This window comes from Nilaparvata lugens, chromosome 14 (genome assembly GCF_014356525.2).
Source record: "Nilaparvata lugens isolate BPH chromosome 14, ASM1435652v1, whole genome shotgun sequence".
NCBI lineage: Eukaryota > Metazoa > Arthropoda > Insecta > Hemiptera > Delphacidae > Nilaparvata > Nilaparvata lugens.
Window position 1 is genome coordinate 1386780 of NC_052517.1, and position 15225 is coordinate 1402004.

The 15225-nt window shown below is 33.1% G+C and overlaps 1 protein-coding gene across 1 annotated transcript in view; it reads right to left on the reverse strand.

The window, feature by feature from the left end:
* LOC111060163 overlaps nt 1-2733 on the reverse strand; it is a 119017-nt gene extending 116284 nt beyond the window's left edge. The window contains exons 1-2 of the mRNA XM_039441131.1: nt 2595-2733; nt 89-496 (exon numbers count right to left, since the gene is read on the reverse strand). Of these exons, the coding sequence (XP_039297065.1) occupies nt 89-496; nt 2595-2732 (546 nt within the window). The 5' untranslated portion in view covers nt 2733. The remainder of the gene's footprint in view (nt 1-88; nt 497-2594) is intronic.
* Nucleotides 2734-15225: the final 12492 nt, after the last annotated feature.

Genomic DNA, 15225 nt, shown 5'->3' on the forward strand with positions numbered 1-15225 from the left:
TAAATAAATAACATACGTTCTTAATTAGACCATTGCATTGCACGGGTTACATGCTACTGAATGAATGAACGAATAAATTCCAACCAACCTTTGGTTCATCATTACTGCTTCCACTATGTATAGACTCCATCAACCTCTCCACCTGCATCGTCTCCTCCGGCGTCTCATCGCCGGCAGCCGGCGACGCCACGTGACCACTGAGTGCCCCCACAAGGCTACCAAGTGTCCTCCCCTGGCCACCGAGTGTCGCCACCTGGTCACCGAGTGTCGCCACCTGGTCACCAAGTGTCGCCACCTGATCACTATTGGCGGCGCGTGCCAGCACCGATTCAAGCAGCGCTTTTTCGTCGGCCAGTGAGGAAGAGGATGACTCTTCGGCGGCGGTGGGTCCGTGATGGTGGTCGTCGGCGCCCAGGTTGCCCACGACAAACTGTGACAAAAGTTTCTCGTCGTCCACATCGACGCCGTCCGCTGACACCGATATTGAGTCCATTACCTGGGCGACAACAAACAGTTACAAAATTAGAAACAGACGAATATACAGATATGAATTAAGAAGATACAAACAGATTAGCAATTCAAATATAAATACAGAAACAGATTCGATTTACTACCATAACCTTTCATAATTATGTAAATAATCGACTAAATTTGAAACTTGATAAATCAACTAGTTCTGTGAAACGTATACCTCACGCAGTTTTCTCATCCACAACAACTATCTGGTGTCACCTGTTCACCGGCTTCTCCAGACATATGTGTAATGCAATAATCCACTTCTCAGCTGATTGATTATGAATAATTCTATAGTCTGATTAATCCTATCTTCAGAGTAGATGATAATTATATCCTATTATATTAAGCGAGCAATTTCTGTATATCTGTCTATATTTAAAAACACTTATTGGCATGGGCTGCTTTTAAATTAATAAAACAAAATAAATCCTATAGCACCCTTCATGCATTTATTGTCAGTATCAATGTATCTCTTGTTGTCTGGTATTTGTGCAAAGGGAGGAGGCAATTGAAGAGTGATGCGCCAGTAGCCGACTGTTGGCTGATTTGTGAGAAAGTTGATATTTTGACATAGGTGCTAGGTAGTTCTTGCACCAAGCCACAGATACGTGGACTCCCTCAAATCGGTTAGATAGGCCTAGTACATGTTTATCATACACGGCCTACCGTAAGTGGTCAGCCTTAGTTGAGCCCATACTTCATACCTCTATCCTTAGTCATAACCAGATACCTGGATTGACTGTGTCAGAATGTGGACCTGACTTGGTCATTGTCGTAGTGTTGATCTTTATAAACTACTAGCAGGTAACCCATGCTTCGCAAGGGTCTATTTTAAAACTTGACGTAATGAAATACAGAAGAATTGAAAATAGGCCTATAAGAATCCTCGGTTGATTAAGAATTTATAAGCTGCATTTCAAGTAAATCAGTCTAGTAGTTCAGACATGATGATGCGTCAAACATAATTTCCTTATCCTCTACACGTGTATACGTCTTTAAGCCAGTTCTTTCCTCTATTATAGTATAGAAGATGATAGATAGATGGATATATCATCCATTTATCTATCATCTTCTATACTATAATAAAGGAAATGAATGAGAATAAATTTTGAAAGGTTTGAGATATCAATGTGCGGTTTTCACCATACCTTTTCTCTGGAAATCCTATCATATGACCACCTTTCAATTAAAAAAAAGAAGTTGAATTCAAAGTGGTGGTTCCAAAATGGCGGAAAAAATTGGGTGTGACGGAAAACCTGTTTTTATCATTCGAAAAGGATCCCTAATCTTACCTATCTTCTAATTACCCTTTTAAGAGAAATGTTCTGAACTGAAAACTTGATGTAATCAAATATTGAAGAATTTAAAATAGGTTTGTAACCATCCCCGGTTAAGCAAGAATCTATATGCAAAATTTCAAGTTAATCAGTCCAGTAGTTCAGACGTGATGATGCGTCAAACATAATTTTCCTATACTACTTTACACCTGTATACCTGTATAATAATATTTTTCAATTCCACCATAGATTTGGTGATTTTTTTATAAAATTGTATGTACTATTAATGAATTTTGAACATTGATTATGAAAAATCTAGAAGGAAAATTGAAATTTGGGCTTCCAGGTGCACGAGATTGATATTTTTAGAATCTATGTTCAAAATTTGGAGATCTAAATCATTCCCGTTTTTCCAGTATGCAATCCACAAGTTGACATGTTTTGATGCGAACAAACGAACACACACAACCCTACTCTCTCTTATTATATAGATGTCAATAATATACACTCATTTACGTTTATAAACTTAGGCTCAACTCACACTTAGGCGACTCAGGTGGAGAAGAGACTGGACTCTAGTGGAGAGCATGTGTTTCCAAATGGTGACACTCAGACCAGTCGATTCTAGTCTCCGCGACGTCACCATTTGGAAACACTCATGCTCTCCACTAGAGTCCAGTCTCTTCTCCACCTGAGTCGCCTAAGTGTGAGTTCAGCCTTGGACAGATATATTTATTCTACAGGAGAACCTGAAGATTTGGAAACTAAAAGAAGAGGGTGATTAAAAATATAGAAACGAACCTTCTGAAAATCGGCATTAACCATCTTAGAACTTTCCTCGGATGTTGAGAACTCCATTGTTTCATCACCCTTGATGACGTCATCAGTCTCCGGCAGACTGTCGGAGCCAAAGAGCTCCGCAGGCGGTTCGTCACTCATCTAAACCTGCAAAATTAACAGAAATTAGCCAATTTACAACTACAAAATTAACAAAAATTTACAACAGAATATCAACCGATAACAACTACTCACAAGACTTTAATTTATTGATGGAATCAATAATAACTGGTAAACAATCAGGTACAATGAGTAGAATTGGCAAAAAAAGACAGTAAACCACAGAGAAAAAATAGCATAAGAAGATATCCCATGGTTTGTAGAATTCATTCAAAGTTTGAAAGTTTTGTATCAAATTATGGTGTTGTGTATAGTTGAGATGATAATGTATCATATTGTGTTGATAATGTATCATTTATGGTGATATGTCATGGTAAAGGACCGTTATGTTGCAAATGTGAGTGTTAACTGAAGCCGATAGTCCTTGTAGTTGTTTGTGGTGAAGCCATTGTGACGCTGTTGGTCTCTCATACTGTTCCGTTCTTAGGCTAGGCGCACACAAGTTAGTCAATACAAGACATGATCAGTCACAATACTTTACATAGTTGCTTATGACGCAATTCACACTGATTAGTCATTGCAATCAGACTTGTTCTCATAAGCAACTATGTAAAGTATTGTGACTAAACGTGTCTGATCATGTCTTGTCTTACCGTACTTAATTGGCTGACACACACCAATTAGTCAAGACAAGACATGATTAGACACGTTTAGTCACAATACTTTACATAGTTGCTTATGAGAACAAGTCTGATTGCAATGACTAATCAGTGTGAATTGCGTCATAAGCAACTATGTAAAGTATTGTGACTAAACGTGTCTGATCATGTCTTGTCTTACCGTACTTCATTGGCTGACACACACCAATTAGTCAAGACAAGACATGATTAGACACGTTTAGTCACAATACTTTACATAGTTGCTTATGAGAACAAGTCTACTTCCAATGACTAATCAGTGTGAATTGCGTCATAAGCAGCTATGTGAAGTATTGTGACTAAACGTGACTGATCATGTCATCACAACTAACTGGTGTGTGCCTAGCCCAACACTACAACACACTAATAATAGACAGTAGTCAGCCTTAAATTTGGAACATAAATGATCTAATCCTGCCATGAGAAATTTACTTATGCTATCTTTTCTCTTGATAGGACCTACCCAACGGCCCAACCCACCAAACCGGTAAATCTTCAATAATCAACAAAATTTGTGAAAATAAACTGATTTTCAAGTTTAAATTGGCCAACTACAAATACATGTAGGCTACACTGATACAAAAAAATATGTTAATGTAATAGAATATATTAGATGGTAAATACTATGAACGTTCTGATAAAATTTATTAGAAAAGCCGGTAAGTCTTGCATATTTCGTAGTTAACGACATAAGAAAAAGGACGATTTTAAAGAAATATCGATAAAATTTATAAAAATAAACTGACTTACAACGATAAGTTAGACAACTACTTTATACACGGACACGAATACATGATTGAATTAGTTAATGAATAGTGAATACTTTGAACTAAGCAATAAAATTAAGAAAAAAACCTTTCTAACCTAGCAAATAACGACTCATGGAAAACGACTACATATTCAATAATCAATACGAATGATCAATAAAAAACAATTCAAATACTACAAATTATTGTTTTATAGTAAATTTGTTTCAATATAAATACTAATAAAATTAATAGTATTGCAAAACAAATCTAATGTAGACAATTTGGCAATCAACCTCCCGCCAAGAAATTAGTTTGTAATATGTGGGGATAAAGGAATAAACCGAGCTCAATAATCCTATTTTAATGTAGAACTAGAAAGTAGAACAGCAAAGTAGATAGATTAAATTTTCTAAGTGGCACAAAATAGAAATCTAAAATTTGAAAACATATCTCATCGATTTCATTGTTTACTATAGAAACATTTGTTAGGTTATAATAACCTTATAAAAGTGGGCCAACGGCCAAATCTCAATAATTATGATCTTTTCGATTTCAGATTCAGATTTAAAATATTTGAATAACCAATAACAACAATTTAGGGCGGATATGGGAAGATATAGATTGAAATAAATTTGATATTTATTAAAAATAGATTATTAATAGCATAATGTAAAACACAAGGCTAGGTAGGCCTAATTATTATAGCTTCCATTTTGTAAAAGTACGACGATGATAGTCGATTAACCAGAATTTTGAACTTGTTAATCATGCAAAAATCATATCAATAAGAAATAATATTTAGTTTATAATTTATTAATATTAGAGATGGATTGATGTGGAAAGTGGAAGAATAGATTACGGTTGATAATCGATCTATCTAAATTATGGGGCTTGTTCGATTCATGGACCATGGAGTAGCTCCATTGTGGCCAAAAAACGACAGTCGGCTTGACAACGGGTTCGGTTTGAAAGAAGTCGAATTAATTTTAATTAATGCGAACAAAGTTTTAAGCGTAAACAAATACTACCTTTTAATTAGGACACACTGTTGGTAATAACATTTATCCACGAAATATTAGAGCGGAATTCACAAGTTGATACAGTCAATGAAATAGCTCTGCGTCACTGCCTTTAGCGATTTTAGCGCTACCTACGTAGAAAAAATGGCCGCTTTTTGTTTGAAGATGGCCGTGGATTATCCACCAATCAGAGACGAGAGCGGTTAAATTCAAACGTTCAAATCGTTTATTTACCGGACAATTGATTGAAATGATAATAAATTATTAAATATTTATCAATCTGCTATCACAAAATAATTTATTTAACATCATAAAATGAAGAATATTTATATAACCACACATATTTTCACAGAAAACCGTGAAAATGAACAAATATTGATTGAATTCTATGAAGATCCACTATTTAACGGGGGAACGAGCTTCGCTCTGGAGTATAAAAGCATAGAAAATTTGTAATGAAAGTATGAATTTATAGTTCATATTTATTTATTCATTTTTAAGATTCACTACTTATAGTGACTTCTCTGCTAAGATTTCTTCAACATACCGGTATTAATAAGTCGTTTTATTTTGATTTGCATTAAGAATGCATATTGTTTTGATTTAACTAATTATGCTAAAAATATTATAACTTATTAAGTTAGTAGTCCAAAAATTTGTACTCCTTATAAAATTCTAGTCCTGGTATTGCTTGGATTTATTTTACCAGTTGTTTGGAACCCACCTAAAATTGCATGATAATCATAATAAAAGAATTATTCCTCGCAGGAGAGACTGTCTTATGGTTCAAATTAAGTTCAGCGCCGCGCTATCGGTTCTGTCATTGGATGGGTGTCTGTTTAAGACCAGCTCTGCTAACAGTCAGTGTTATCAGCTGCAAAATTACTAGCCGGTGGTTTGGAACACACCTGAAGACCACCTATCTCTCATAATACCGGTCGTGTGTTAATGAGAACGATATTATTTCACATCCTTATCAGTGAGTCGACAATTATTAGTTGAAACTCCGCCGATTCATGTTATTACATCACAATATTATAATTGGAAACCAGTTTATTCTCACAAATTTTGTTGATGATTAAAGATTTACCGGTTTGGAGGGTTAGGTTGTTGGGTACCTATTATCAAGAGGAAAGATAGCATGAGTCGGTAATTGACCGAGCGAATTGAGGTCTAAGATTCAAGTCGACGGTTTGGCATTTCTCTTAATGTTTATATGTTGCGCATTTACGGCGAAACGCGGTAATAGATTTTTAGGAAATTTGACAGGTATGTTCCTTTTTTAATTGCTCGTCGAAGTATATACAAGGTTTTCGGAAATTTTGCATTTCAAGGATAATATAAAAGGAAAAATCTGGTGTGGTACACTCACACAACTTTCCTTGCTCATATTCGAAACTACGATCAGACTTTTGTATATGTGTATATATAATTGTTTTCAGAGTACTTTTCCTTTGTGTAAATTGTGAAATTCAATGATTTTTTTAGTCGTCAAAACAGCTGTTCTACAGATGAAATATCTCGACTATGTGTTCTTTTTATGAACTGCTCTACCTACCTACCTCATGCACGAGAAGGAGGTTACAAAGTCCATTTCTCAAGGATGGGGTGGACCCCCCATTAGTTTCCCAGAAAGGAGACTCATGCCAGTTGAAAGAGCTGATAAATAACTATACAGAGTATGAATTTGAAAAAAATCGGTCAAGTTATTTTGAAAAAATCGTGAAAAACATGGTTTTTTAGTAATTATCCGCCATTTTTCTCAAGAATATTACGGAGCTCCTGCAATTTTCCAAGGAAAAAACTCATGTCATTTGATAGGACTTATGAATAGCTACCCATGGCTTGAATTTGAAGAAAATCGTTAGAGCCGTTTTCGAGAAAACCGTGAAAAACCTGGTTTTTGGTCATTATCCGCCATTTTTCTCAAGAATATTACAGAGCTCCTGAAATTTTCCCAGAAATGAAACTTATGCCAGTTGATAGGGCTTAGAAATAGCTATCCATGGTATAAATTTGAAGAAAATCGTTGGAGCCGTTTTCGAGAAAACCGTGAAAACATGGTTTTTTAGTCATTTTCCGCCATTTTTCTCAAGAATATTACGGAGCTCCTGAAATTTTCCCAGAAATGAGACTTATGCTAGTTGATAGGGCTTATAAATAGCTATCCATGATATAAATTTGAAGAAAATCGTTAGAGCCATTTTCGAGAAAAACGTGAAAAACATGGTTTTTTAGTAATTATCCGCCATTTTTTCCGCCATCTTGAATTGAATTTTATTGAATTTCTTATTGTCGGGTCCTCATGGTATAGGGACCTTAAGTTTAAAATTTCAAGTCGATCGGTTAATTAGGAATGGAGTTATCGTGTTCACAGACATACACACACACACACACATACACACACACAGACCAATACCCAAAAATCATGTTTTTGGACTCAGGGGACCTTGAAACGTATGGAAAACTTGAAATTGGGGTACCTTAATTTTTTTTGGAAAGCAATACTTTCCTTACCTATGGTAGTAGGGCAAGGAAAGTAAAAATGAGCCTCCTTCATACGCCAATATCGGAGTAAAAATCAGAGACTATGGAATTATTAATCATAAATCAGCTGACAAGTGATTACACAGATGTGTGGAGAAGCCAGTCTATTGCTGTATTTCCATAAGGTCTATAGTTTCAATCAGGTACTTGTGGATGAGAATTCTGCGTGAAGTCTACTGTTCACAGAACTACTAGTGGTAGGAATTGGTCATTTATTTCCAAATTTCAAGCCGATTACTGTCTATTATTACTGATATATATCTCATGGTAGGATTAGGCCTTTTATGTTCCAAATTTCTTCTCCGATTACTGTGGACTACTGTCTATTATTATTGTGTTGTTGGGAGTGTAAGAAGGGCACAGTATGAGAGACTACCAGCGTCACATAGCTTCACCAAAAACAACTACTAGGACTATCGGCTTCAATTAACACTCACATTTGCAACATAAACGCCCTATACCATGGCATATCACCATAAATGATACAGAATCAACACAATATGATACAGTATCATCTCAACTTGATACGCAACACCATAATTTGATACAAACCCTATACCATGTGATTATCTTCTATCTTTTCACTATGGTATCAACAGAAGTACTGTAGTGATATTTCACTCGAAAATCAATATATTTTTACACACTTTTTTCCATGTATTTCACATGACATGCAGTCATGTGAAAAACATAGAAAAAGTTTGTTAATACATCGCAGCTCGAGATGGTTCAGAAAACCATCATCTTTGATAGTATCGTACATTTTTTCTTAAAATTAGTTGACAGGGTACATTCCAACAATATATCAAACAAAGCCCAAAAATCCAATCTTCAACAATTTTATAAATATATATTTTCATAATAATATCGATATACAAAAAATGTTTTTCAGCGGATGATTGAAAATATTGCGCAATTTTATACAACGTGTATGTATAAATAATAATACCATGGGCATTATAACTATAGCTTTACTTATAATACCGTGGGCACTGTTATGCATGTTTTTACATAGCTTCACATAAATATATGTATATAATAATATGTGTATATTATGCTTCAACACTTACGCACTTTTACACTATTTCAAATTCGCCTAAATTTACAAAATGCATTAAAGTCTACCAACACTAAACGACATTTATTTCATGTAAACGTTGTACAATTTTCCGTCGCATTTTTTTATAAATTGAGATATAAAAAATTGCGTAGTTCGATAAGATTTATTCGTTTATTTAATATCGATTTAAGCAAGGCAAGATTATTCAAGTGATTTTTGATTACTCTATTATTTTTTATATTATGATCTAACAAGAACAATTAATCAACAAAATTAGATATAATTTTATTAGTTTAGCCATTCTAAAATTTTCGAGTTTTCGAGAAAAATAGCAAAATTATTCATAATTGAAAATTAAAATATAAAGGTGTAGTGTCAAAAAATAAAAAAAATATATTGGAGTCTATGAGATAATTTGATTAAGTATTTTGAAAGTTTTCAATCATAAAAATCTTGAAAAAATGAGTGGAATTATGAATATTTTTTCAAGAAAAATTATGGAAAGTTTTAATGAAGACAAGATGAACAAAATTAAATCATCAAATAAAACAAATATCTTGTATAATATAAGAAAATATAAATTTGAAAAAAATATTCAACAAATAATTACAAATGAATATAGGAGGAGATGGAGGATAAAGTTACAGAAATCTAAAAATATCACTTTTTTATGGAAAGAATAAACAATTTTGAATATCAATCATAACACAACAGAATGCTTCAATTCCTTTAGTTTTGTAATAATTTGATAAGCTACTAAATTTTATTTACTTACTATGACAATTTATTCTGTATCACATTTTCAACTTTTCAAGGCTTTTCGACTAATTTTACAATTAAATAACAAAAAGCTAAACAAACTAAAACTATTTTTAAAAACGTTTTCGAAAATTATAATTTAGGGTTACAACATAATTTCATATGGTATTTGAATCAATATCAGGACAACGAAGATATCATATCATAATATCAATAAAAAAATTATTGTATTTTATATTTCATAATTTAAGAATATTTTATTTTAAATTAATGAAACAATGGAGTTCTGTTTCGATGAAATATATAATTTTTATAATAAAAGAATAGCGTTATTCAAAAATATAGCATAAGAATATATTCCATGGGTCGTTTATTTTTCAAATTCCAAGCAGATTTTCGTTAACTGAAAAAGAGAAACTGAAGTCGATTACTGTCGACTACTGTCTATTATTAGTGTGTTGTTGGGAGTGTAAGAGTGTAAGAAGGGCACAGTATGAGAGACTACCAGCGTCACATAGCTTCACCAAAAACAACTACTAGGACTATCGGCTTCAGTTAACACTCACATTTGCAACATAGACACCCTATACCATGGCATATCACCATAAATGATACAGAATCAACACAATATGATACAGTATCATCTCAACTTGATACGCAACACCATAATTTGATACAAACCCTATACCATGTGATTATCTTCTATCTTTTCACTATGGTATCAACAGAAGTACTGTAGTGATATTTCACTCGAAAATCAATATATTTTTACACACTTTTTTCCATGTATTTCACATGACATGCAGTCGTGTGAAAAACATAGAAAAAGTTTGTTAATACATCGCAGCTCGAGATGGATCAGAAAACCATCATCTTTGATAGTACATTTTTTCTTAAAATTAGTTGACAGGGTACATTCCAACAATATATCAAACAAAGCCCAAAAATCCAATCTTCAACAATTTTATAAATATATATTTTCATAATAATATCGATATACAAAAATGTTTTTCAGCGGATGATTGAAAATATTGCGCAATTTTATACAACGTGTATGTATAAATAATAATACCATGGGCATTATAACTATAGCTTTACTTATAATACCGTGGGCACTGTTATGCATGTTTTTACATAGCTTCACATAAATATATGTATATAATAATATGTGTATATTATGCTTCAACACTCACGCACTTTTACACTATTTCAAATTCGCCTAAATTTACAAAATGCATTAGTCTACCTACACTAAACGACATTTATTTCATGTAAACGTTGTACAATTTTCCGTCGCATTTTTTTTATAAATTGAGATATAAAAAATTGCGTAGTTCGATAAGATTTATTCGTTTATTTAATATCGATTAAAGCAAGGCAAGATTATTCAAGTGATTTTTGATTACTCTATTATATTTATATTATGATCCAACAAGAACGATTAATCAACAAAATTAGATATAATTTTATTAGTTTAGCCATTCTAAAATTTTCGAGTTTTCGAGAAAAATAGCAAAATTATTCATAATTGAAAATAAAAATATAAAGGTGAGGTGTCGAAAAAATAAATAGAATATATTGGAGTCTATGAGATGATTTGATTAAGTATTTTCAAAGTATGAGTGAAATTATGAAAATTTTTACAAGAAAAATTATGGAAAGCTTTAATAAAGACAAGATGAACAAAATTAAATCATCAAATAAAACAAATATCTTGTATAATATAAGAAAATATAAATTTGAAAAAATGATTCAAAAAAGAATTACAAATGAATATAAGAGGAGATAGAGGATAAAGTTACAGAAATCTAAAAAAGATCACTTTTTTATGGAAAGAATAAACAATTTTGAATATCAATCATAACACAACAGAATGCTTCAATTCCTTTAGTTTTGTAATAATTTGATAAGCTACTAAATTTTATTTACTTACTAATGACAATTTATTCTGTATCACATTTTCAACTTTTCAAGGCTTTTCGACTAATTTTACAATTAAATAACAAAAAGCTAAACAAACTAAAACTATTTTTAAAAACGTTTTCGAAAATTATAATTTAGGGTTACAACATAATTTCATATGGTATTTGAATCAATATCAGGACAACGAAGATATCATATCATAATATCAATAAAAAAATTATTGTATTTTATATTTCATAATTTAAGAATATTTTATTTTAAATTAATGAAACAATGGAGTTCTGTTTCGATGAAATTTATAATTTTTATAATAAAAGAATAGCGTTATTCAAAAATATAGCATAAGAATATATTCCATGGGTCGTTTATTATCCAAATTCCAAGCAGATTTTCGTTAACTGAAAAAGAGAAACTGAAGTCGACTACTGTCGACTACTGTCTATTATTAGTGTGTTGTTAGGAGTGTAAGAGTGTAAGAAGGGCACAGTATGAGAGACTACCAGCGTCACATAGCTTCACCAAAAACAACTACTAGGACTATCGGCTTCAGTTAACACTCACATTTGCAACATAGACACCCTATACACTGTCTATTATTAGTGTGTTGTGGGAGTGTAAGAGTGTAAGAAGGGCACAGTATGAGAGACTACCAGCGTCACATAGCTTCACCAAAAACAACTACTAGGACTATCGGCTTCAGTTAACACTCACATTTGCAAAATAGACACCCTATACACTGTCTATTATTAGTGTGTTGTTAGGAGTGTAAGAGTGTAAGAAGGGCACAGTATGAGAGACTACCAGCGTCACATAGCTTCACCAAAAACAACTACTAGGACTATCGGCTTCAGTTAACACTCACATTTGCAACATAGACACCCTATACACTGTCTATCATTAGTGTGTTTTTGGGAGTGTAAGAGTGTAAGAAGGGCACAGTATGAGAGACTACCAGCGTCACATAGCTTCACCAAAAACAACTACTAGGACTATCGGCTTCAGTTAACACTCACATTTGCAACATAGACACCCTATACACTGTCTATTATTAGTGTGTTGTTGGGAGTGTAAGAGTGTAAGAAGGGCACAGTATGAGAGACTACCAGCGTCACATAGCTTCACCAAAAACAACTACTAGGACTATCGGCTTCAGTTAACACTCACATTTGCAACATAGACACCCTATACACTGTCTATTATTAGTGTGTTGTTGGGAGTGTAAGAGTGTAAGAAGGACACAGTATGAGAGACAACCAGCGTCACATAGCTTCACCAAAAACAACTACTAGGACTATCGGCTTCAGTTAACACTCACATTTGCAACATAGACACCCTATACACTGTCTATTATTAGTGTGTTGTTGGGAGTGTAAGAGTGTAAGAAGGGCACAGTATGAGAGACTACCAGCGTCACATAGCTTCACCAAAAACACTACTAGGACTATCGGCTTCAGTTAACACTCACATTTGTAACATAAACGCCCTATACCATGGCATATCACCATAAATGATACAGTATCAACCCAATATGATACAGATCATCTCAACTTGATACACAACACCATAATTTGATACAAAACTTACAAACTTTCAATGAATTCTACAAACCATGGCATATCTTCTTATGCTATCTTTTCTCTATGGCCCTACTCTCTAATAAATTTTGCTTATCTGGGGGAACAAATAGAATATCATTGTTTAGTATGACGGTTTTCACACTGGTATGAACACTCCCATACCAGCTAATGCTAATCTATTTAGCTCATGTGTGAACACACCCATAACAACTAATGCTATTCTTCAGATGGAAATTACTGAGATATTGCAAATGCTAATGAATTTATAATTATTTTGCACTTGATAAGAACAATAGCTTTTTTCAGGACATCGTAAACGTGGACAAGACGTTAAAAATATATAATAAATTATTATTGAACAAAAATCCAAATAAGGCTATACTGTAAATTACCCTGAAGTCTTCGGGGTTAATTTAAATCATTAAATTTGGATTTTCGTTTAATAATAATTATTAATGTTATTCTTAGGGCCTGTTTCCGAGCTCGGGATTCAGCTAAGTCCTAGACTTTAAACAGATGGAGTCAGAAAATTGGTTTTCCAAAACGGGGCGTAGGCTAGTCGCAGTCATTGTCATAGTCGAATTACATGTTTGAATTAAATTTCGAAAAACTAGAAAATTGAACACAAAATAAAATGAAGAGAAAATAGTGTAAAGTTTCAACTATTTTGAATATTTAGTGCTTAGTGAGAGAAGTTAGTGGTGTGGAAGCAAGGACATTGAATAGATGGGGTGAGAAGAAAATACAAGCCTTTGAGATGTGGACCTATCGCAGAATGCTGAGAATCTCATACACCGATCATGTTACAAATGAAGAGGTTCTGAGGAGAATGGGTAAGAAACTGCAACTCATTGGTGAAATCAAGGAGCGCAAATTAATGTACCTGGGTCACATAATGAGAGGTCACAAGTATGGAATATTGCACCTCATTATGCAAGGCAAAATAACAGGTAGGAGGTCAGTGGGGCGAAGAAGGATATCTTGGTTGCGCAATTTAAGGGATTGGTTCAAGTGCACCTCAAATGAACTTTTCAAGTCAGCTGTAAGCAGGGTGAAAATTGCCATCATGATAGCCAACCTCCGCCATGGAGACGGCACATGAAGAAGAAGAAGAGAGAAGTTAATTCAATATGAAGTGATAATTGAGTGTTATATTCAAATATAGTTTGGTGTTTTAATTTCTTTAAATTCAAAATGTTTAGCTTAAATATATTTTTGGACGAAAATTGATCTTGAACGTTTTACAGTAGAACATAACCTATTTTTTGGACATTTTATTAATTTATCAAAATTTGGGAATGGAATATATTTGGGCCGAGCCTGTTGTTCCTTCCTAATCATATTTATATGATTTGTGATTCTCTCCACGTATTTAGAAATGTCTAATTTCGTCAAGGAAAAACTTTTCCAATTTTATAGAAATAAGAAAATAAAAACTACGACTACTGTTATAAAAGCTGCGACTACGCCCCGTTTTGGAAAGCCAATTTTTTGACTCCAGCTGTTCAAAGTCTAGAGGTACGTACAGATATACGCGCCGCGAACATGAGCAATTCACTTTTAATCAGCTGACTATATCTGTATTTTTACAGAAACGGTAAGATACAGATATAAAAAGCTTGGCATCAGCTGATTAAAAGTGAATTGCTTATGTTCGCGGCGCGTAAATCTGTACGCACCTCTGGACTTTAGCTCGGAAACCGGCCCTAATAATTATTATTAAACGAAAATCCAAATTAAATGATTTAGATTAACCCCGAAGACTTCAGGGTAATTTACATGATAGCCTAATTTGGATTTTTGTTCAATAATAATTTATTATATATTTTAAACATCTTGTCCACGTGTAAGATGTCCTGAAAAAAAGCTATTGTTCTTATAAAGTGAAAAATAATTATAAATTCATTAGCAAAGACAATAAGTCTTTCTGCCTAGTAGAGCGAACTCATTGAATATCAGGGGTTTATTTTAGTTATCTGTTCCTAAATAAAAATAAAAATCTGAGAACCCTATTTAAATTATTTCATCACGACATGTTTCGGCTACTAATGCCATTTTCAACATTTGAATTTTCAAATTTAAATTTTCAATTTATATTCAAAAGTAGCCCTACAGAAAAAATACAATTAGCTGTTTCTGTATTAAAACAAGTCTGAATAATGATTTGAAACAAATATATCAACACTTTAAAATCAAGTGTTTA